Source organism: Pelodiscus sinensis, chromosome 4 (genome assembly GCF_049634645.1).
Source record: "Pelodiscus sinensis isolate JC-2024 chromosome 4, ASM4963464v1, whole genome shotgun sequence".
Classification (NCBI taxonomy): domain Eukaryota; kingdom Metazoa; phylum Chordata; order Testudines; family Trionychidae; genus Pelodiscus; species Pelodiscus sinensis.
The window spans coordinates 24,754,101-24,778,246 of NC_134714.1; the positions used below are offsets into that span (position 1 = coordinate 24,754,101).

The window sequence follows — 24,146 nt, forward strand, 5'->3', positions numbered from 1 at the left end:
ATATTTCGAAATAACTATTTTGAAATAACGCTGTAGTGTAGACATACCATGAGAGATTTGGGCTTACTTAGTCTGCAGAAGAAAAGCGTAAAGGAGGATTTGATAGCAGCCTTCAACTTCCTGAAGGGAGGTTCCAAAGAGGAGGGAGAGAGGCTCTTCTCAGGGGTGACAGATGGCAGAACGAGGAGCAATGGTCTGAAGCTGCAGTGGAGGAGGTCTACATTGGATATTAGGAAAAACTATTTTTCTAGGAGGGTGCTGAAGCACTGGAATGGGTTAACTAGGGAGGTGCTGGAATCTCTATCCCTAGATGTTTTTAAGTCTCGGTTTGACAAAGCCCTGGCTGGGATGATTTACCGGTAGTTGGGATTGGTCCTGCTTTGGGCAGGGAGCTGGACTCGATGTGACTTCCTGAGGTCTCTTCAAGCCCTAGGGTTCTAAATGTGTCACCAAATTTGACCTGACAAGCACCCTGTAATTTTTAGGATAGAAAGATTAGGAAGCTGCTTTCTAACAGTATGAGATTTGCTTCTTGTTTGGTTCAACAAAGTCTAAAAGACTGAACTTAAAGTCTCACAAAAAAAATAACCTATTGTCCTCTTCATTTCACGATCTGCACAGAACTTATTCCCATCCCACAAAAGTGCTATGTTTTCTGTTGACAAGTTAGCCTGAGCTAGTCACTGTATGCTTTACCAACTCCTTACGAATAAGAATTATGATGTTAGTCACATAGCAAATGGATAAAAGAAAAGTTCTATAAATGTTCACTGTCTCCATTGCTCTTTGATCTTTCAATAGCCCAGCCAACATGTCTCCCTTTATGTTCCTAGTACTGGATGATTTAAAAGTTGCCTTTGAGCAGTTCAGCATTAGTCTTGCATTAGACAGGAGATATTCCTGCTTTAGCTGTGTATGAGATTTGATGTCAACCTTTATGTCATGAATTGCTTTCATCCAGCTCAGGGCAGCAGGCTTTTAAATATCATCCATCAACTCTGTGTGCCACCTGTGAGACATTGTTTTCAGCAGTCCTTCAGAAAAGAATGACCACTGTTATGTGCTAGAGTGGCAGCAGAAGACGGATGTGAAAGCTGGATTTCACTTGATGAATTGTGCTACTAAAGCAACATGGGGACAGGCAAAGTCTAATGAAAACAAATGGTTTCATTAGTTGTCCAAACTTTTTGTACATTAGCTATCTGTGTTGTATGGCAGGTTCACAGTTCAAAGTTAAGAAAGCTTTGTAAGTAAAGGTCTGAAAGTGTCAGACACTCAGCACTCACCAAGATCAGGCTTATATCTAGAAATAATGCTATTGCTACCTAATAGTGTATTTCATCGATATAGTGCTATTAATCCACAGGATCTGAAAGCACTTAGCTAGTTATAACAAATATCACTGAACCCAGCATTGAAATTAAGACACGTCTGGGCTGGAATGTAGAATGCTGAGTATTACCACGACAATCCCATTGACCCCAGTGGGTTTAGCCCAGTAGTGCTGAATTTGTTAAGCCAGTGTGTGGGCTGCTGAGCTACAGAGGCATTTAACCTGGTTTTAAAATCAGCCTATTAGTTTCATTTTTAAATATTTGTTACTAGAAGACTTACCTGGTTTTGCTGAACTCAAATAATTTTTGTTTTTTTGGAAAATAAAATGAAAATGTACTTGCTTCATTTGAATCATTGCTGTGGGGCAGGGCCAGGGATGAGGGGTTCTGTATGCAGGCTGCTCTGTGGAGTTAGGACTACCCCAGCCCTCTCTCACCACAGCTGGTTGAGGCCAAATGAGAAGCAGCTCTCCATAGCTGCTGCAGCTCCAGGCAGCACCGCCAGGCCAGGGTTGCATGTCTCCTGGCTGGGGTAGGTCCATGTTCATCTGCCTCTTATGCCCCTCAGTCAGTAGAAGGAAGCAGCAAATTGTACACTTTCCTCTCACTCCCTGACAGAATGGAACCACCAGCAATGTTCCCATACACACAAATCAGGGGAGTGGGAGTGGGGTTCAGCCCTGTGGCCCTCCCCAAAGGGCACCAGGGGATGGGAGGCTTGGGACTGGGGCAGTCCTGGATCAAGGGGGTGCACCCCTAGCCAGCCCCATTCACTGCCTGGTGATTCCTTGTCTCTTCCAAATGGTTTTATGAGAAGAAATCCCTTTTCAGCCACATCCCATTTTCCAGGCACAACTAAACCCTTACCTTGCTTTAAGTTATGACAAGAGGAAGCTGTGTACCGAATTTGGTGGTCATAACTCTTACCATTTAAAAGGAGTGCTTGAGCAGATGGACAAACAGACTGACGGACAGTTAGACATACAGACAGACAAACTCTCTGAAATATATACTAGATTGTAAACTGTTTGCAGGCGAAGGCCATCTTTTTTATAGTTTGCTGAGAACAATGGAACTGGGGCCTTTAGGAACACTACAATACAAATAAATATAATAATAAAAAAAGGTAATTGTAGGAAGTTAGTGACAAGCACTGGCTTGACAGCCCTAGAGGCTGAAATCCTCTGGGTATCCTAAGGACAGTTATTGCATGGATAGTGCCAGGACAAGCTTCTCCCTTGGCCAAGTGCCCCAACCCTGACCTGAAAAGACACTTCCCCTCTCAGAGGGGTGATAGAGTAATTAATCTGCCTCCAAGACTATTCAATCATTGTCTTCTTGGATGAGATTGCTAATTGGGGTTCTTATTGTGGTGATGTTGCCACCTGCCCACCAGGAAACTGACTGAGGACACCAGCTCATTTCATATTGCCACATAACAGCTGTCAGAAGGTAATGACTTTCAGTCCCTGCCAACCCTGTCTGGGTTTGAACCAGTAACATAGACACAAAAGACTCTTCTCTTATTAGTACCAGTCCCGTGAGCCATCCAGTTCCCCAGCAGCAGATGTCTCATATGTGAGTGTCAAAACAAAGGCAATTGTGTTTCTAAAGTACAGATTGAATAAATGTTTGTAACATATTAGTTTTAAAACATTAAAAGAATGATAGTGAATGTATTGACATAGCAAAGCTCCTATTGGTTTTAGTGGATACAGCATTTTAATATGTGGCATCGTAAATCCAGAGGGTTATAATTTAAAATACTGAAATGCAAATGTAACACTGACTTTACACACCTCTGACTAGACAACCTTTGAAGCCATTCTGGCTGCTTAATGCTGTTCCAACTTTCATGCAATCAGAGAGTTATCTTTGTTCATGTCTCTTAAACACATATCATCCATCGCCGTTTCACTAAACAATTACATTATTCATTTTCAAATAGAAAGGTTGTTTAGTTTATTTATTATATTAAAGTCTTTAAGGAGGGCTAGTCAATGTAGCTGGGAAAGAAATAATGGCTTCTGATGGGCAAAAACTCCATTAAAGTCAGTAGAGCTGTCTTCATTTGGGCCAATAATGATTTTGGCTCATCATGTTTACCATGAGGCTCTCTCATTGAGATTAAAATGCCACAGATGCTGTTGTCTAATGTAACTGATAAAATATTGCAAAATAATCAGCTTCTGAGAAGATATGTAAAGGGAATGAAATACTAGCAGCCAAGTGGTATTAATTGGTTTGGTATCAATTTCTCAGGAGCCTGATCCTGCTAACACAGTTGTATGTGCTAATCCTAGGAATTTTTTGCAGAAATACTGTCTAAGAAAACATGCAATTGGAAAAGGAAATAGAAATGGCAATAAATCATTACCTGGGAAGAGTATAGGTGCCCATAAAAAAAATCCCCCGAACAACTAGTAAGTCTTCAGAGCTCTGTTGTTTAGAGAAAAGCCAGTAACAGCAAGAGTCACACTGTCAATTAAGCACTTGCAGCACAGAAAACTGTGCTGCCAAACAGGTTCCTTTGCTGCTCTCCTTTTTTGCCCTTGGTAGACAGGCTTTTGTAGGAGCTGGTTTCACCAGTCATTCGTGGGAGTCCCTGGGGCAGTAAAATGTTTAACTGAAAGAACCTCCTCTAAGGCAAGAAGCTCTTCCAGTTGGTCAAGTTGGGAGAGTTAAAAGAAGAATAAAAGTGCAATTGTTTGCAGGAAGGAGGAGGGAAAAAACAACGTATCAACACTTTTAAACAGCTTCACTCCCCTTTCCCACCAGTTACTCTGGGTGCATGCTGTTCAGATTCTGATCTAATGTACACTGTTGTAAATCTGAGATCATTTCAGTAAAGTCAGTAAGGAGGTGTAACTGGCTCTGTATCTTTGTATTCTTGTCTAGGGCCTAATCATAGATCAGGACCTCCTTGTACTCGGTGCTGTACAAACACAGAAAAAAACCCTGATGGTTCCTGCCATGACTGGCATACCAAACTTGCACAGAGAGCATGCCATTTTGTATCACCTGCCTGAATCATGTAACAAGACCAGCAAAACTTTATTGTAGAGTGAGCTGAATTATCTGCCATTTAGCCAGTGACTTATTGTGGATAAAAGGAGAAACAACTGATACTTTAACCACATGAGATGGAGCAGACAGAAAGGAGATTAATGCCCCCTCCTGGTTTTACACATGCTGGAAAAGATTCTGCACTAAGGCTTACCCACAATAAGCTATCTCTTGCCATAAGCAACCACTCAGGTTTTCTGGCACAATTGTGTTAGAGCTTTGGGCTCTGCATGCATTTGGATCAAGGCAAATTCCCTAATCATAATCAAGGCTTCAGTCTCCATGTGAAGAACTCCTTCCAGGCCAACCTCGGTAACAGGATTCACAAGGTAAGGAGAGAAGATTTCTTTTGAGCATAGAAGAGGGAACAAAACAGTAAAATGGAAAAATAAAGAATACCCCTGCTTGCGCTGCCTGGGGCCAAACATTCAAAGGCAAGCAGGTGCTGCACATCGATTTGCTTCCTCTCTCTACCGCAACAGAGTGTATTTATGTAGGTGGGGGGATCGCTGGCATCTCTTGACTCCACTCTTCAAACTCACCCATCATTAAATTTGAACTGGCACGGGGGGCAAGAAGGCCATGGTTCGTGGCTGGTGTGGACTCCTTTGCACTATTTCCTTTGAATTTCACTTTTTTGGCTGCTGCTTTTAGAATTACTCTGTGCAATGACAGTATGTGAACGGCTGCAGAAATGAGCATTACATTTAGTTCTGAAAGGGGCGAGTTCTTGTGTCATTCTTATTTGTTGTGGGAGTGAGTTCTATAACCCAGGCCAGCTCTTGCTGCAGTTCTCTCTCCCGCGGTCACGAATCACCCCCCGGTTTTGTTGTTTGAATGGAACATAGTTGTCATGGGTAATCATGGTCATGAAAGGAGAGGTGATCTCTTCTCAGGTAGTTAGGACCTGTCCTTTGAAGGACTTTGGCTATCTGCACCAAGACCTTGAACTCTACGCTGGACTCAGGAGAGAGTTCATGCAAACTGGTGGGTGGTTCTGGGCTGGATACAATGCAGTAGAGTCTTTTGGCCAGCTGCACGAGTGGGTGTTTTTGTTGCCATGGGTATCTGGACATTGATCCAACTGCAATGAGTTCAAAGGCTGTCCCCACTCTCCGGACACAGTGAGGGCTTGATGCATCTCCACAATGCCTCCTGCATGGCTGGTGGCCACAGGGCCTCAAACAAGGCAAATTATTCAGTGTAGGAACAACTCACATTTTTCTTGACACCAAGAAATTAACAGATCAGAAACTTTCCTATTATAACACACTCTAAAGCAAGGCTGTGAAAAGAGGAACAGAATGGCTTCGGAGATTTTAATGAGCTCATGGGCCAGATCTGCTGGCATAAATCATTTTAACTTCATTAATGGCACCACACTGATTTACACAAGCCAAGGCTCTGGCCAATAGGGTCTTTCACCTCTGGGTCATTTGTTTGAAGCTCACTCAGTTTAGTAGCATTCCAGTCAAGCCAATCAATAGTTACCTATAAGCCACAAGGGCATGGTGGTAAATGGATAATAGGTTGTTTGTGTCCTTCCTCATCTTAGGAGGCAAGAGTTCAGAACACAAAACAACTCTCACCAGTTGGCATTCTTGCTGTCATTCCCAGCAGAGAGACAAAGGACTGAATGGGACTGAACCACTTATCATGGTTCTGGGTTGCTACCGACTCATGTCTGAGTTGGGGCACATTGGTATGGGTAAGATTGCACTGCGGCTGGCTTTACTGAATATACTTTATACCAAGAGGACTTTGTTTTCCAGGGCTGTCAATTTTGGAATCTTTCATGAGCATTAAATTCATTTTTAATTAGGGGGAGGGGAAGACTACATGAAATAAATGCAAATTCATAGCCATGGCTGATCGATTAAGCCTGTTGAAATTCTGCACAACATCAAAATAAAAGCCTGCAGCAAGGTTTAAAGTAACATCTAGGGAGAGGAATTCAAACTGTATCCCAAATGTAAATTTTACTAAGCTTGACGTATGTCTGTTCTGCAAATGAAAGGGAGAGACTTATAATAAGATCACAAACACAGGAATCTTTGCAGAACTGACTATTCAGTGCTAGAACAGCTCATGAATCTGACAGATTCTCTCCCAGCTGTTAAAACTATCATAACCCCAAGGCAATTATTTCCACCCATTCAAAGTTTTACTTGTGTGGCAACAACCAAATTGCTACAGATATATAAGAATAAGATATGCACACTGTTTGGAACAGAGCATTGAACTTTCTTTAGAAAACAATACAACAGAAAATGGGTGATGAATACAAAAACAAGGCAAAGAAACTTGCTATCTTAACGACAAACACAAGCCAGCTTGGCTTTGCTCTAAAACACAGAGTGAGACAAGCTGTGCCAAACAGAATCATGCAAATGAGAAGCATGCAAGAAATTTAATAAAATGCATTGCCAGGATAAAGAACAGAAGTTGTACTAACAACAGTCACATTAAACCTTGCAATAACAAACCTATTACCCAAAATGCCACCTGGGGCTTCCGTTGGCTCAAATGTTGAAAGAGTGGAATTCTTGCTCCAATTTGTATTCAAACAGCATTCCCCTTTGTAACTGTATCCAAGTCCTATTGTCAGTTTGAGTCATGTAGACACCATAGAAGATTTAATACAGTCACCTGAACACTAAGAATTGCTTGCTGTGGCTGTTGATCATAAATCAAGGGAGGTAGATTTACTTAGTCAAGTAAATTTGTACACTTATAGTAGTAAAGAGGACTAAAATGAGCCAGGATTCCCAGCAATGTTCTGGTTTAGACACTCTCTGTCTACTTACTGAGCTCTTGGGAACAGCAGGCAGCATGTTCATATTGACAAGGTTTCCATTCCCCTGATACTTCTCAGTTGTGCTGAGGCCCAAATGTCAACCACAATGAGGGTCAAAGATCTAAAATGAGAACATGAAGCAAAGCCTTAAATGATATGGGATTCGTTTAGTTAGCATTAACAAGAAAACATGAGCTGAAGCTGCTACATTCTGTTCTGAATTTCAAACACTATACCCTGGAGGTGTTCAGATCTGAGAATCCTTCTTCAGTTTATTGGAAACCTTGGGACCATTTGCAAAATTGGATCTGGTTTAGAATTCTGAATGCTCTTCGCATTCAGATGCACATGTGCTGACTCAGCACCCATGAGGAAAAATTAGTGGGCACTGAGTGCCCAACAGCAGCCAAGCTCCCACCCTCTGCTTCTGTTGCCCCTGCATCTCTCGCCCACTGGTGGCCCTGCTGACCGGCTCGTCCCCCGTGCTCCCAGCGCTTCTGGAGTGCCACAAACAGCTGATATAAGGCATTCAAGAAGTTCCAGGAGGTAGGGGGAGAAGTAAAGACAGAGTGCACTCAGGGGAGGAGCTGGGAAAGAGGCAGGGTGGAAACTTAATGGAACTGATGGAATGGGATGGGGTTTGAGGGAAGGGGTGGAATGGGGAGGGATGGAATAGGGCAGGGTGAGAGCAAAGCAGGGGCAGGAAGAGGCGGGACCTTGGAGAAAGGGTGGGGGCGAAGCCTGGGACAAGCATTCCCCACCTACAGGGGAAGTCAGTTCTTTCAACCCCATTTGTCTATAACCTCAGCTTCATGATTCAACATATTTTAATGATTTAACCTACTCAAAGAGTAGTACCAATGGTAGTTACCAAGTGGGGTCTCGCAGGTGATAGTCGTGGGTATGGTAATATTCAACATTTTAATTAATGACTTGGATAATGGAATGGAGGTTATGATTATAAAAACTGAGACTGGCCCCCAAGTGGGGAGCAGTTGCAAGGACTTTGGAGGTCAGGATTAAAATTCAAAATCATCTTGATAAATTGGAGAATTGGTCTGAAATCGAAAAGATGAAATTCAATACAGACAAATGCAAAATATACACTAAGGAAGGAAAAAACAAATGCAGAACTACAAAATGGGGAATAGCTGATTAGGTGGTAGTACTGGTGAAAAGAATCTGGAAGTTATAGTGGATCACAAATTGAATATGAGTCACTAATGCAATGCAGTTGCAAAAAAGGCAAATTTCATTCTGGGCTGTATAATAAAACGTTGTATTTAAAACCTGGGCTGTCACTGTCCCACTAGGCTTGGCCCACATGAAGCCTCTGCAGGTATACTCTGTCCAGTTTCAAATGTCCCACCTTAAGAAAGATGTGAATAAACTGGAGAGAGTCCAGAGGAGAACAATACATGTGATAATGGTTTAGAAAACCTGACCTATGAATAAGGCTGTGAGTGTGTCACAGAAGTCATGGATTCTGTGATTTTTGGGGACCTTTGGGATTTCTGCAGCAGCCAGTGTACTTACCTGAGCAGCTCAGGCAACCCCTGAGCCAGCTGTATTGGCTGCTGCTGGGGCACCAGGGGGGAGTAGGCATGTGGCATGGTCCCAGCCCTGGAGCACCAGGAGTGCAGGTGCCAGGGTCAGCAACACTCCGCCCCCACAATTCCTACAGCAGGCATTCTGGGGCAGAGTGTAGGCAGGGCCATGCCTGGTGATTTGAGAAGGCTATTGGACACCCATGCCAAGAGTGATGAGAAGGTGAAAGTACCTGAATGGGAAATTACCTATTGTAATGGGAGTACCACTGTGTTCATTATTTTAGACCTTGGTTTAGGATGTCAAATTTGCATATGAATTCCAGCTTAGCAGTTTCTCTCTGCAGTCTGTTTTTGAAGTTTTTCTGTTTGAGAATGGTAACTTGCACGTCTGAAGCTGTGTGTTCAGGCAGGTGAAGTCACAATTGAAAGATATGTGACCCCCTCTTAAAGAGTGGGGTGCTATTTAATTTGAATCTCCTCAAAACAGCAAAGTCAGCTGGGTGAGAAAAAATGTGGTAATAAGACAATCTCATAAGGACATAACCCTGTTATTTTCCAATTCCTATCATAGAGTACTAGAACTGGAAGAGACCTCGAGAGGTCATCAAGTTCACTCCCCTGCCCTCATAGCAGGACCAAGGTCATAGGCAAGACCTCTATCAAGTTTCATCCTGTGTTTTTATTTCACTGATACCAGTCTATAGCCATGCATGATCATAACTATTTCTCATATAATATAACCCTTGTTAACAGTAGATCTCAAAGAGCTTCTTGTTCTTTTAATGTATTTAATTTCACAACATCTGTAAGGGTGGGAAGTGTTATTCTCCTTATTTTATTGATGGCGAAAGAAGACACAGAGAGGTTAAGTGATTTGCTCAAGGCCAAACAGGAAGAAGGCAAAACTGGGCCATGGCAGGACAAGAAACTGGATCTAGGATTCCTTGGGCTCAGCCACTGCCTCATGCCCTGGACCACCCTTTCCTCTCTGGAATCTTTATCTATAATGCCTTCTGATGGTGAAGCACAGGGAGGGATCACCGGTCAAGTGAAGCCAGTGGTGAAACTCCCATTGACTTGGATGGTATCAGATCAGGCCTTGTAAAGTACGGAGTGCATCTTACGAGGCGCTAAATGCCTTCAGCTCCTTCAGAAATCAATGAGGGTTTAGTGCTCACTCCTCGCGGGAGGCATTCAGTATTTGCACAATAGGACCCATTCCCTCAGATACCTCCACCCTTCTCCTGTGGGTTGTGCATGTATCTAAGGACAGAGTTTGGCCTCAGGGGCATACGATTATGTCATGGCAACTGAAGAAATTAAGCTTTGTGACCACCTCAGAGCCCCAGAAATGTAGGTAAACCTTATTTGTCATTTATTGTACGTAATTAATGCATCACATATGATTTTAAGAGAACATTTTAAAAAACTAAGTGATATTAACAATGGCCCCCATTAGGTTAGAAAGGATTACAAATATCTGTCAAAGAGATTGAAGCTTCCATGCTTCCGGGCATAAGCCAATATGTAACAAATAGTGGTTAAGAAGACGACCCCTATGGGTCTTGTATAGTCTTCATAAGACTATCTTACAAGCCACTGTCAGACGACACTGATCCAGTCTGGCTACGTGTATGTTTCCCCCTTCTCCCCCCCCCTCCCCGATTTCTTATAAATTCTGCAAGAGGAAAAATATTTTTAGGTTTTTTAAAACATTTGATTTCAAGATAATGGGACAGCTTATTGTTGGATTCTGGCAGATGAAGTGACTCAGCTAATGTTGCCTGTAGTTCATTTGAGGTCCTGTTGATTAAAATGTTAAGAGTGGTTTTGAGATTTTCTTAACACTTGAAAAATTACTTTGATATCACTGGCATGAAATGCAGTCTTCTGATTATACTATAAAATAGGATTCCACCCACCCACCCACTTAGCTAGCAGTGAAATTTGTGCTATAACTGTTAAATAGAAATATTCAGGGACAGATACGAGAAGTGCTGATCACCTGTAGATCCCAAGAGACAGCTGCATGTGCCCAGAGCCTCTTAGGACTTCGACCTTACATCTTAAATAATTATCTTTACTTATCTAAATATTGGTATCATTTTTTTCAAAGGGTAGGTGAAAAAACCCACCAACTCAGTAGGTCTGGTTAGAATATTTTAAGGAAAATGAAATTTTGATGAAAAATGTCCACAAAATGTAGCACCATCACCATGGTTAACACTCTTAACACTCAGGGAAACAAAAAAGAGAGCTGGCTTAGCAGTCTCCCTGCAGTGCTGTTAAAGGTCTCTGGAGCCGATCTGGGCCCAATAATGTTACTGGAAAAATGCAGGAAACTGTGGTCTAGAGGCTCATCTAGACTTCGCTAAAGTGTCGAAAGAGAATATGCAAATTCCATAGGAATTTGCATATCTTCTGATCTCACTTTTGAAAGCGGAGCTTTCGAAAGTGAAATTAGTCTGGACACATTTTTTTTTGGCAACCCCGCCTTTTTCAAAAAGCCATGTAAACCTTATTTTTTGAGGAAGAGCGGCTTTTCGAAAAAGGGGGGGGTTTGCGGGAAAAACCACGTCCAGACTACTTTCACTTTTGAAAGCTCTCTGCTTTCGAAAGTAAGATCGGAAGAAGATATGCAAATTCCCGTGGAATTTGCATATTCTTTTTCGACACTTTAGCGTAATCTAGATGAGCCCTAGAAGAGAGCTTCCTGTTTGGTTTTTTTCAGAGTGTAGATCACATTTAGAGGATTTGTCCAGTGGACACCTTCCCTCCCATTAACCATTGCATGAACCACAAAATTTAGTCTACTATCTCATAAAGCATTTATCTCAAATCTAAGTAACACATTATACAATAGCAATTTTAGGACCTGACTTTTGGATTGGTGAAGAATTTGCCTGCAGTGGTCGATCACAATTTTAATTGTTCCCTACTGTAGGATTTTTTTTTTTTTTTTGCTGGTGCATTTTTCCTGTTTATTAGCTCCTAAATTATGAAGCAAATGTATGCTCTCACATCTTATGATGAAACTCCCTATTGATATCAGCTAGAATTTCAAAGCAGAATGAAGGAAATATTTGGCCTAGTTATAGTAGCTGAACTCAGTACTAAGAGGTGCTGCAGATGTTACCAGGATCTTACCTTTATTTTGTATCTCAGCTAGAGAGACTAATATGGTGACAGATCCAATTCATTGGGGTTTTTTCAGTGAATCTGGTCCTGATCATATAGAGGATAACAAAAGAAGAATTAAACAAGACAGTTAGCTCTGAAATGCTCAGACTCAAATTATTTAACCAGAGTTGGGACAACAGACAAATGTAATGTCCACAAACCAGGAATGTGGCAAGAGCTTTGCTGTATGCAACAGAAGCTTTTGCTGTTGTAACCCTGATTGAACATTTCAAAATTTTAATCAAGGAATAGTCCTTGGCACTGGTTTTTGGATAAAGACTATTAGGAATGAAGATTTATAACTTGGCTAAGTGACTAACGAAGTTTGGACTCTAAAGCTGTGGTGTCCAACCAGTTCTATAGCAAACTAGCCACACTCAACCAGGAAAATAGCCACATGTGGCTAGTGGCTAGCATGCTAGACACCACAGCACTAAAGGTTGGGTCTTGTTATCTGGTGTTGCTCCACAGATTTGAGAATCTGGTCCCCTGTATTCAATGGCAAAGGGTTCATTCTGAACTCGTTTGTAGCATTAGGTAATCTAGATAAGCAACACTCAGCCCGAGAGAGCAGGAGAGCCACTTTGTCAGCGTATGTATTCACAAGGAGTTAAGTGACATTGGGGCAACCCGTTGCAAGGCCTATGTCCTGATATTGCATCCTAAGATTTAATCACTGCATAGAATTGTGAGACACACCACAGTGCATTGTACAGTAAAACTCCAATAGTCCGGCATCCAATAGTACGGCACTCCTGATAGTCCAGCATCAAAATGGCAAGAGCCTAGTGAGTGAGCTTCGGCAAAAATGAGTCACAAGGTAACAGCGGCAGCAGCTGAACTGAGCAAAAAGAGTAAAAAAGGCTTAAAAAAACTAAAACATTAAAGTATACTGTATACAGTATGTACCATAAAAAGGGTTAAGAACACTTTATATACAGTATATAATGTATACAGTGTGCACGTGCGTGTGTGTGTACATATATATATAACCAGCTTATAGTACCTCTTGATAGTCCGGCATATCTGATAATCTGGCACCACCTAGGTCCCATAGGTTCCGGATTATCGGAAGTCTACTGTACCATGGTTATTTGGAGAAAGATTCACTGCAAGTTCATCCAATGCAATGGGTCAAATTCATCTCTGATGCAAGCAGGGACAAATTAACTGGTGTCAATGTACCAGAGGTGAGTTTGGGCTCATTTCTCCTCTCATTCCTCACTCGAGGCAACTGCTTGGAGGAACAGGAGGAGATGCCTGGTGCTTCTTGTGCTCCATTGTAAGTCATTTTTAGAGCTCTCATGGGATCTGGCTCCTCTTCCTGAGGCCAAATCTCACCCTGAGATGAGGGATTTCTGAGAGCATAAAATCAGTCTCAAAAGGAAAAGCACTAGCCTAGATCAGTGTTTTTTGTAATACTGACTCAGTCCTGTAGAGGGAATGCTTTGGTAAGACTTAAGTGATGTGATGTGTAATTTCCAACACCACGCATCAAATTCACCCCTAGTGTAACCCCTCTCAATTCAGTGGCATGACACCTGGGATGAATTTGGTCCTGTAACTTTTTCTGAACACTCTTGTTATGTTACACAATGGCTTAATAAATTAAGCCCTGATGAAGTTAAAAAAAGAATAATGAGTAATCCTGTGGCACTTTAGAGACTCACAAATACATATATATTATCATGAGCTTTTCTGAGTAAAACCCACTTCTTCTGATAAGATAAGCTTGAGTGAAGAAAAAAAGGGGGACCCTCAGAATAAGTGGGGGGAGGGGAAGAGAGGGTAAGAATGTCCTTTTAAATTCAGTGCAAGTGATAAGCTTTTTATGCCCATGTAATACTGCCATAAAGACTATGATGACATGCATATTAGAATGACTTTTCATTCACAACTCGCGGCTGGTCCAGCAGCCAAATGAAACAAACCAAATGTTTGGTGTGTTGTTTATGAACTCTTATCTTCCAATGGAAATTGACCTAGCAGAATCATAATTCTATCTGAACCACATATGGGAACTGGCTTTGTTAGCTGGCTGTAGAAAGCACAAGCCCTTCAAAAAATATCCCAGGATGTTTATTGTTTGTTGGGATAAAAGCAATAAACTTATTTGAATACCTTAATAGTTACTGTTGATAATAATACCTTACACTGATGTAGTCACTTCCCTCCAAAAACCTCTCAGAGCATTGCAGACATGCCTCACAACATCCATCAGAGCCACTCTAAACATGGGTAAGCAGAGGCAGAGAGAGATTGTGACATGCCCAACATGATTAAGAATCAGTGACAAAACTGGGAACAGAGGCAGGAGCACTCTTAGCTCTCAATACTAACTAGATAACACCCTCCCTCATCATCTTCCCAAGCTGACAATACTTTTGTCTATTTAAAAAGCACTGCAGTACTCATATTTAGATCAGTGAGAGCCCTCCACACCAAATACAGGTCATTCATGTCTATTTGCTGCTACTGGATGTCTGTATCCTTATATACTAAGCATTAAACAATGATCTATTTTCTCAGCCTATGCTAATATATATGAATACTTCCCCACACAGAGTTCTTTTGTCCAGTAAGATAATTCTTTGTAAAGCCAACTATAGAGCAGATTCATCCAGTTTCCTCTGGAAGAAACAATCCAGAAAAAAACAGCTTCTCTGGGAAACAAGGTCAACTCTGACGGCACAAAGTTAATTTCTGTGCTGCAAATCAAGGGCAGCCCTGGTAACATGCTGCCCGGTCTAGCTGCATCCATTTGATCTTGCACCCCATTGCACAATCATCACTGCCTTCTCCTCCCAGTGATGTTGTGGAATGACATCTATGAACAACTTCCTCTGCCTTCACCCTTCCTTCCTTCTTTCCCTCCCAGCAAATTAAAGGTAATTCTGCAAAAGAAGATGGATCACTCCTGAAACCACGAAGCTGAGCTAGCTTGGGACGAGCCCTTTTTATTTCCTATAAGAGAGGATGTAAATAAAGGGCTTGCCCCAGGAAATGCTTGGATGCTGGAGATATGATGAAACCCAGTGATGTAACAAAACAAATCACTGTATAGGTTGGACCTCCCTTGTCCGGCAGCTCCTGTGGAATGAGGATTAGGAAGCCTAATCTGAACTAGCTAGTCCGTGCCGCATGTAGCCGCGCAGCACGGAGTCCGAACTAGCCGGCATTTAAAAATGGCGCCGGCCGGCTTCACGCAAATGAAGCCCGGGAAATTCAAATCCCGGGCTTCATTTGCAAGTGCGGATGACTACATTACCCCCGCTAGTTCGAACTAGCGGGGTAGTGTAGACATACCCTTACTTATTATCACATAACCTTCATGAGAGATCCTCCAACCATTACCAAAATGCCTAGCACTTGGTTGGCACTATGCGAATATAAAACGAGAGGCCAACAACCTTTGGTGTAATCTGCTGGCAAACCATAGCCACTGGGAGCTGCAGGGGGATGTGCCTGTGGATGGTGAATGTAAACAAAATGTCTTGTGGCCCGCCAGTGGATTACTCTAATCATGGGCTGCTTGCCAAATGTTGCCAACCGCTGCCAATCCACTTCCTAGATTTATTCAGCAGCCCTTCAATCAACATAGTCCAATGATAAATTCTGCAGCTCCCTATTCAGGCCCTTTACTCCTGCATTCCTGGGGTTTACATCTCTCCTACTGTCCACCCTTTCTCTAGGCACATGGAGTCAACCTTCTCCCTACAGCAAGCCTGCGCCCTGTGCTGATCACTGTACTCAATGCATGTACCTAGTTCATGTGTTGTTTCTCATTCTCATTTTCTTTTCGGAAAAGCAAGTGCATTTTTTCTGCATCTCTGTAAACTTCGTTTTATGAGGAAAAAGGGATATTCTGAAAAATGGGTTTTTCCCGACATTTGGCCCCGTGTAGATGGGCTAAAAGTCTGAAAAGCCTCTGTCGGAAGAAAAGCGGTTTACAATTTACGTATCTTTTTCCGACTTTTCTTTGTCGTGTAGACACAGCCTATGAGTGGCCTGTGTGGCAGAGACTCAGACAACATCCTGCATTGTGGGGGTTATACATGAATTTGCTCTGCATGTAGCTGAGCACTCCACAGGCTGTGGATGGAGAAAGGATCCCTGTGAAGGTGAATGGCTATAAAAGGGGAAGGGATATCAGGACTGTTCCTACTGGTGCTGGTGCCCTATGCAGCCCAGCACCAGTACCTTCCCCCTGGGGGGAAGTGGCTGCTCTGTATGGGGGGTGAGAGGGAGGGCCAAAGCTGTGTGGGAAAGAGGTTGCCAACTCTCCCAGAGTGGATGCCATTTACCTGAGCAATCTAGAGCATGGCTGGGAGGACTCCGCAGTAGTAGCAGGTGGCCACACCGCCAGCCACAGAGAAGTGGCGCTTTTAAAGGGAAAGTGCTGCTTCTCTCAGTCACCTGCTTGTGCAAAAAGCCTGCAGTATAGACATAGCCTATGAGAGGAGGCCTACAGAAAGTAGAATAGCCTCAGCTATCCGTGGGCAGGAGTTGAGGAGGTGCTGCTTTCCTCTTGCTCTCTCTGGTTATTTATCTCTCTAGGCAGATCACAGTATTAGGTGCAGTGTATGTCTCAGAGCAATGGTGGGCAATCTGCGGCCCATACAGCCCATCAGGGTTCTACATGTGGCCCACGAGACATTTTGTTTACCTTTCCTCAGGTGTATGGTTGTCAGATTTTGCTGGTTTCCAGACAGGTAGTTTTTTCCTTACAATCTTGCTGCCCATTGAACTGGAGGGCCACTCATGCAGCCCACTCGCTAACCTAGGTTGCTCATTGCTGTCTCAGAGCCCTACAGTTTGATAGAAAGCCACCTGAGGACCTCAGCTGTCATGGTGCCAGTTCAGACTGACCAGTGGAAAGCCACTGGTTGTTTTTGCAGCTGCTGTGACACTGTCTGCTTGTGCCCACAGGGTCAGCACCAGGCTTCCTGCTCACCATGGTTACTGAGGCAACACAACACAAGGAATTATCCCCAGAAGTGGGGAAATCGCTGCTGCTGGAATAAAGGGCGCCTCCCCTCCCGACAGCCCCCACCTGCCTTCCTGAGATGGCGGACGGGCAGAGGTGCTCACACCACACCCTTGGCCAATGGGTCCTGGTCGAACAGAAACCAATCCATACTCATTCACAGCGCATCGTGGAGCCAGGCAGCAAACCCGATGCGCGCACAAACCCCATTCACCAGCAGGGCTGCCGAGAGAGCAAGAGACGGTGGCAGAAATGCAAAAAGGCAGCCGCGACTCCGCTTCCCCTGTACTCCCGAGAGCAGCCTGCGCCTTTCCGACACAGGCTGGCGGCGACACATGGCTGGGTCAGAGTGAGAGAAACGCTGGCGGAGGCAGGTCGCGGGGCACGCCAGCTCCCAGGGCTCTGTGTGTGTAGACGCGCGGTCCCTTTAAGAGAAGCGCTGCCCTACCTTGCCCATTGTACCTGCTTTTTGAAAGCGCTTTGCAGCCCTCCCATTGGCTGGGGGCGCCACCACTTCTCCCCAGTAACTTGACCCGAGGCGCAAAGCAAATGCAACCTGAAAAGACTGGAGCATGGCAAGGTCCCTGCCCCCAGCCCCTGACACCCAATCAGGCTTCGGGGGGAGGTCTCTGCCTCTGTAATCCGCCTCTCCTGGAGCAAAACTGTCTGTGCTCGGCAGCAGCCGGGCGAGAAGGTGGGGGAAGCCTCTTGCTCAGTGGAACAGGGCTGGAAAGAGCTCCCCCCTCCTTGTCCCCCCCCCGCAGAAGTAGGTGGGACCCGTTCAAGCCCCGCCGCGGAGCTCCTGCTTTCTGATGACTGTGCCATTAGAGGAATGCTCCCTCGCTCCCCACCTCTTGTCATGAAATTTACGTGCAATTTCCAAAGGCATTGACATCATCCGGAGAGCAGCCTCGGAATTAACGCAAAACAAACAACCGGAGGGACGGGTTTTTATTGCACATATTGGCTTTTTTTAAAAAAATAGCTACCTTGCTGCGGCTCGGCAGCTGTGGGCAGGGATCGGATCAGGCAAGCTAGGTGTGCATCGGAGGAATGAATGGTGCCTGTATTATTTTATTTGTACTGTTTATTGGAAATCGAAGGGTTTGGGATTTTTGTAGAGGAACAAGTGAAATGACTAAATGCAAGACGACTGACCGTTGCTGATTAGCCTCCGCTTTAGTGTTGGGTTCACCTAGGGGTAAGTTGATTGTTTCATTTTGGAGACTTAATTAAAAAAATTCGAAAGCCTTGAATGTGATCCTCCCTGACCTGTTGGTTTTTGATATGGGGGGCAAATCATTCAAGGTGAATATTCTATTTTTTCCTTGTCCCATCGTCTCTGAAGAACTGTAATTCCCCCTCTGACCAACATGTTACAGTAAATTTTAGTTTAAGAAAACACCGTTTATTATTATTATTTTATTATTTATTTAAAAAGAAACACTATATAGACTCAAATATGGCAAAAAATTCTCTGGAAGGGTCTAAGGAAGACCTGAGCAAAATTTCAGAAGAGGAGATGATGAGGTGGAGCAAGGAAGAGCTGGTGAAAAGACTGAGGAAAGTAGAAAATGAAAAAATGAACTTAATGGTGGAACATGGTAATTTAATGAAGGATGTAAACAGGAGGCTGCAGGTTCATCTGCACGAGATCAGGGGGCTGAAGGAGGTGAATCAGAAATTACAGGACGATAATCACGAATTGAGAGAGCTGTGCTGCTTCTTGGATGATGACCGGCAGAAAGGCAAAAAGCTGTCCAGGGAATGGCAAAGGTTTGGGAGGCACACGGCTAGTGTGATGTGGAAAGAAGTCGGGATGTATCAACAGAAGCTGAAGGAGCTAGAGGCAAAGCAGGAATCCCTCATGAGGGAGAACATGGAGCTGAAGGAGATAGTCCTCATGCTAGATGAAGAGAGAAATGGAGCTGGCTCTAGGAGCTCTATAGACAGCCAGGCCAGTTTGACCAATTTGAATGGGAGCTCTGGCACCAGGGATGTGGGAGATGGAAGCAGCACGTCCAGCACTGGCAGTGCAGGGAGCCCAGATCATCATCATCATCACCTCCACCATCACAAACCTGTCGAAAATAAGGCTGGAGCAATAAGGAGGTCAATGGATGATTTGTCTGCACCTCTTCACCACAGGAGTATCCCCAATGGTCTCAATGGTAAGTCTGTTCCCTCTCTTGTACTCTACTTCTGTTTGAGGAAGCTCTGTCTAGTATTCACATGACTTAGACAGGTGATATGAGTTCTGTGGCTCTGACACCGATTTCCTGTCTGAACTTGGGTAAGTTGCTTAAACTACTTTGTGCTTCCATTTCGTCACCTGTGCAATGGTGATGCTTGTCTCAAAGGGGTTTTATGAAGTTTAGTGCATTGACCTTTGGACACTGCATGCAGCTGGAAGAGTCTATGGGAATGGAATGCATGTAATCATTTATTATGAGGAGTAGTAATAGTATGATAAGAATCAGGCAATCTTCTTGAAAATATGAAATACACCCTATGTGTCTGTCTATGGCTTTATTACGTCTCTTAATCTGAGAACTAGTTCAAAGTGGAGCTGTTCTGATGTAGTTACACTATTGTTAAATGCTCATCAGATGCATTATTAATGGTGAGGGCTGTGGGATGATGTTTTATTTTTTATTTTTAAGTCTGGCAGGCAAATTGACCGTGTTTTCTGAATTAATTAAACATTGATTTTTTCCCTTTTAATGTTTTGTTTTATCTTTGCTGCTTGCCTGATAGTTTGATGAGCTTGATAAAAAGCATAGTTGGGATTTTGGATACAGTCTTCATCTGCCAGATAATGGATAAAAGCATCACCTGTTAACTCCGTGAGGCTTTCACTGGCAGACTGTGTGAAGTTGAGCAATGCCTACTAGCTAAAGAGAGTGTTCAATGTAGGGGAACTAGCTTAACTCTTTGCTCCCCCCTTTCATTTTCTGAAACAGTCAGAAGAGTTGTTTGCGGGTCAGCGATCATACTATAACTGAAACCATCCTTATACTTTCTACAAATATGTGATGACAATTGGAGAAATCCCCATATGAAATGACAGGCCTCATCCTATTACTCTTATGCAAGCACAGTTCCCAGTAGAGTCTATACTAAGATGGCTTTAAAATAATATCCCCAAAATATCCCTAAAATCCAGACTTGTGGGTTAAAGTATGTCAAATTTGATCGGAAGAATTTCTAAAGGTTGCAATTCAGATAAGCAGATCACAACAGGACACAAACTGGGCTCATGCACAACTGCTAGAGTTTCAGCTTCTTCAAGCCACTTTGCACCACAATATTCAAATCAGACGGGAATGTTCTTTGGTAAATGGAGTATGAACTACAGCATTCTCCTTCAGTGACCTTAGAAACTGATCTCTCTGTACCACCAGCTTGTAACATCAAGGACAGAGTGAAAAGTCACAGAGTGATTTGGTTTTGATACTGTCAGCTTGTGCTATTCCAAATGTGAGCATGTTACACTTACAAAGGGATAGCCGTAGGATAGATCGTCCCCTCCAATGGGAGAACTGCACGATGGGGCAGATAGCAACTCTGCCACGACACCCTAAGTAACTGTATCTTGCGACTGAAGAGGTTTTAGGAGTTGAGGAAAGAGCAGAGGGCATGGGAAGGTCCTGGTGTTCTATGGGCAAGCCTCAGTGACATAGAGAATGTGAGTGGGACTTCAGGATTGGACTGATGAGTGTTGAATGCCTCAAGTGTATTATCCTAACTTGCCGTGGTCTGAATTTCCTTGCAATAGCTGCCTTTTCCCTACCATAGTTGAGTACACTATACCCATTTAACTTAGGGCAGGGAATATGGGTTTGACTTAGAAACTGGTACTGTTCTCAGATATTGCAGGTGATTTCCTTCTGCTACTCTACCATCCAATGAATTTGAAGCAGAATTTTAAAATGTTTTCAAAGCAGAATTTTTGGTCTTACTTTATAAAGTGTAGCTGTTTGAGTTTCATATACTTTACCTGATGTGCATTGTGCAAAAGAAAGTTTTAATTCTAATTTTTTTTCTTTGGGGGGAGAAGGTCACAAAGTCTTTTTGGTGCACTGAGACTAGTTCCTCTGAGGTGTCGCTCCACTAACTTCAACTGAGTGACAACAAGGCAAATTTAGCTCGATCATAGTAACCAGATGTTTTCATGACTTGACTATTTGCTAATGCACAGCATAAAAATATTCTTCCTGCAAGGCTGTTGCATCCCATGGTGATGGGTGCCATACAGGCCCACTGATGGGGCGGAGAACGGGGCGGGAGGGCAAAGAGGACAATTGCCTCAGAGCCCAGAGGTTCAAAGGGGCCCAGAGATCAGGCCTTTCTTGAATTGCTGCTTGAGTGCTGCTCTGCATGGCTCTAAGAGCTGGGGAGGTGCAGCAGTCTGGGCAGTGCTAAGGGCTGATTGCCTTCCACCCCGTCCCTTTTGCTCGAAGCTCCACCTTCTCCTTGCCCCAGTGCCTGTGGTAGCTGTTAGCCGGATGGCACCATAGAAACACATTACATACAATTCAGTTTCTTCCCTTTGCTATTTATTTTGGTTTTGTACATAAAACACTTTGGTCATCTGAAGAAGCTGGCTGTGCCCACAAAAGCTCATGATGCCATCTACATGTTTTGTTAGTCTTTAAAGTGGTACCATACTACTTGTTTTTTAAGTTTATTCTGTGTTGAACTCAGTTTCCATTGTACAGTGGGGAAATAACCCACACAGGCTGTGTCCAGACTCAGGGGTATTTTCTAAAAAAGTAGCCTTTTTTTGAAAAAACTTCACCTGTGTCTAGACTGCAGCCGCGTTCTTTCGAAATTAAATCGAAAGAACGCGGCTTTTCTTTCGACAGCGGTAAACCTCATTTCACGAGGAAGAACGCCTTTTTTCGAAAGTGCTCTTTTGAAAAAAGGCGTTCTTGAATGCCAACAGGGCTTTTTAGAAAGAGAGCATCCAGACTCACTCACTGCTTTCTTTTGAAAAAGCGGCTTGCTTTTTCGAAATTAGTGCTTGCAGTCTAGATGCTCTTCTTTGAAAGAGGCTTGCAGTCTAGACATAGCCACAGAGAATAAGGGAAGGTATAGTAGGATCTCCTGTGTTTGTGTCGGAGAGGAGGAGGGGCTTGGGCTTTTTGGTAGGCAGGAGTAATGTGGACTCAGGGAAAACTTTTCAGAAGTTTAAGTGCCTTGTTGAATGGATGCCCAACTTGAAACACCAATGCTGGTTTCTTTGGGAAATGTTGACACTGTTTACCATGAACTTGTATAGTTTCATGTCTGCTGGTGAGGAGATTTCTGTAATAAAATAAAACTGATCGGATGAAGCTGTAAAATGACTGTACGTAGTTCAGTTGTCATTCTCCGATGGCATCAGTATTAAACAAAGGCTGTGTGCCTTTGGAAGAATTTATGAATACATATGCAAATGGAGCCTCTTATCAGCCTACTTTTGATTGGCAGCAAGAAGTCTGGCACTGAGGCATGCTCAGGACTCTGTGCTGCAATTCTGGTAAGACTGTGCTGCAATGTGGGAGAGCGAGACAGGTGAACATAAAGAATGCGGCACCTTGAGTCTGAGCTGACACTGAAACAGATTGCTAGAAACAAGTGTAAATGCAAATTGTGGCTTTCCTGGTCTACACTAGAGATTTGTATTTGTGCAAACACACTAGCAATTGGTGGTTAAGATGGGGGCAAATTTGCAGAGCTTACAAGGTTTGAGGGCTTTTCATTTTCTCCCAAGACCTAATTTTGTCCTGGGAAGTTCATACTCCTCTCCCGTTGAAATTGTTTGTACTGAGTGGCTAAGCTGCTCCTCAGGTTTTTTTTTCTGTGTTTCCTGTACTTTATTCCAATTGACTAGTTTTTTGATGGATTTACCTACCAGTTCTAGCAGGGGCAACTTTCTAAAAAAATAGAATAGCCAAAAAGGTCTGTAGGAAATCTGTGAATTTGGCAGTCAGGCTACTGATTAATGTCTCTGCTGTAGTAATTCATCACTGCTATCATCTTCAATAGGGGAGGAATTATCTCTGAGGATGAGGGAGTGGAAAGATTACTGGTTTTACCGATTTCCACGGGTAAATGTTCACACTTTTACCTAGAGGGAACAATATATTACATTTAAAATGGTGGCAAATAAATATTGTTTAAATAGTTGTTCCATGCATGTTGGTATTGATCCTATGTGTAGCTTTACTGTACTACCTTCTCCCTGTGCCCATTCTGCTCTCATTAGGGCCAAAGTCCTTTGTTGTTATCTGAATATTGCAATCAGTATATACATTTACTAAGGTGCATTAATAAGAGACCTGCGAGACCAAAAGCAGGTGGGGGTAGGCAAGATCTGGAAGAAACAAGGGTTATGGGTTCTTTAAGGTATCTTACTGACCATCTGACACACACTTAAGAAACAGGCATTTTTCTTTGGCTCCAATGGAATCCCAAAGTTAATTTTTACAGTAACATAATAAGTCAAAATAAAGGATGTAAAGTTTGGTTCCTCTGAGGCATTTGATCAGATAAAGCAAAGGATCGAATGAAACAGTGATTTGATGAAGTGACCAGTAAAGTAACTCAAAATACAATTCTGAAATGCCCAGTGTTAAGGGAATGTGGGGAGCATGAACATTAAACCAGGCTGAGATTTAGGAGAGGTGTCGCCGTGGTGTAGAAGGTAATAATGGGCTTGTAAGAGGGTAAGGGATAATTATGCCTTTGCAACAATGAGGGGTATATCGCTTAAGTGACTGATGCCTTTGATTTAATGCCCTAGGACAGGGGTTCTCAGCCCTTTTTATACTGGGGACCAGCAAACCCATTCACAAACTTTTGGTGGAACAGAAACATTTTATTTGCATATTCATCATGCAGATAATAAATATGCAAATTAAATGTTATTCGTTCACCAAAATGTGTACTCCAGCCCCATGCCCCTCATACGCACCCCCCTCCCATATTATGTTATTTAGCCCTGGCTGCCAGAGCAGCTGCCTTGGCCTTGGCTGCTGGAGCAGGCCCTGGCCCCGCCCTCCTCCTTACCCCCACCTACGCGGCTGGCTCCAGGGGCCTCTGCTGGAGCAGGCCATGGTGCTGCGGCAGGCCCTGGCTGCCAGAGCAGACCTCATCCCCCCCTGCCACGTGGAAGATCCTGTCTCCCTGCCATGTGGTCGGAGCAAGCCTTTTCCCCTCCCCCTCCACCCAGCACTGCAGCTGGT

The 24,146-nt window shown here is 43.5% G+C and overlaps 1 protein-coding gene and 1 long non-coding RNA gene across 7 annotated transcripts in view; one reads left to right on the forward strand and one right to left on the reverse strand.

Annotated features, from left to right (window-relative positions):
* Window positions 1-6,114: 6,114 nt before the first annotated feature.
* Window positions 6,115-17,472, reverse strand: LOC112545923 (uncharacterized). Of its 4 annotated transcripts, XR_012903307.1 has the most exons (4): window positions 17,129-17,354; window positions 14,076-14,155; window positions 11,895-11,972; window positions 6,115-7,318 (listed from the first exon to the last, which is right to left on the reverse strand). It is a non-coding gene; the product is annotated as an uncharacterized LOC112545923 (long non-coding RNA). The 4 variants fall into 4 exon arrangements; XR_012903304.1 differs by lacking the exons at window positions 14,076-14,155; window positions 17,129-17,354 and adding an exon at window positions 17,377-17,472; XR_012903306.1 differs by lacking the exons at window positions 14,076-14,155; window positions 17,129-17,354 and adding an exon at window positions 17,363-17,472.
* Window positions 17,473-17,666: 194 nt separating this feature from the next.
* CCDC85C (coiled-coil domain containing 85C) overlaps window positions 17,667-24,146 on the forward strand; it is a 152,380-nt gene continuing 145,900 nt past the window's right edge. Inside the window, exon 1 of one of the 3 annotated variants that reach the window (XM_075926598.1) lies at window positions 17,667-19,085. In XM_075926598.1, coding sequence (XP_075782713.1) covers window positions 18,377-19,085 — 709 coding nt within the window. In that variant the 5' untranslated portion in view covers window positions 17,667-18,376. The remainder of the gene's footprint in view (window positions 19,086-24,146) is intronic. The other 2 variants (XM_006123769.4, XM_006123768.4) reach the window with 2 other exon arrangements.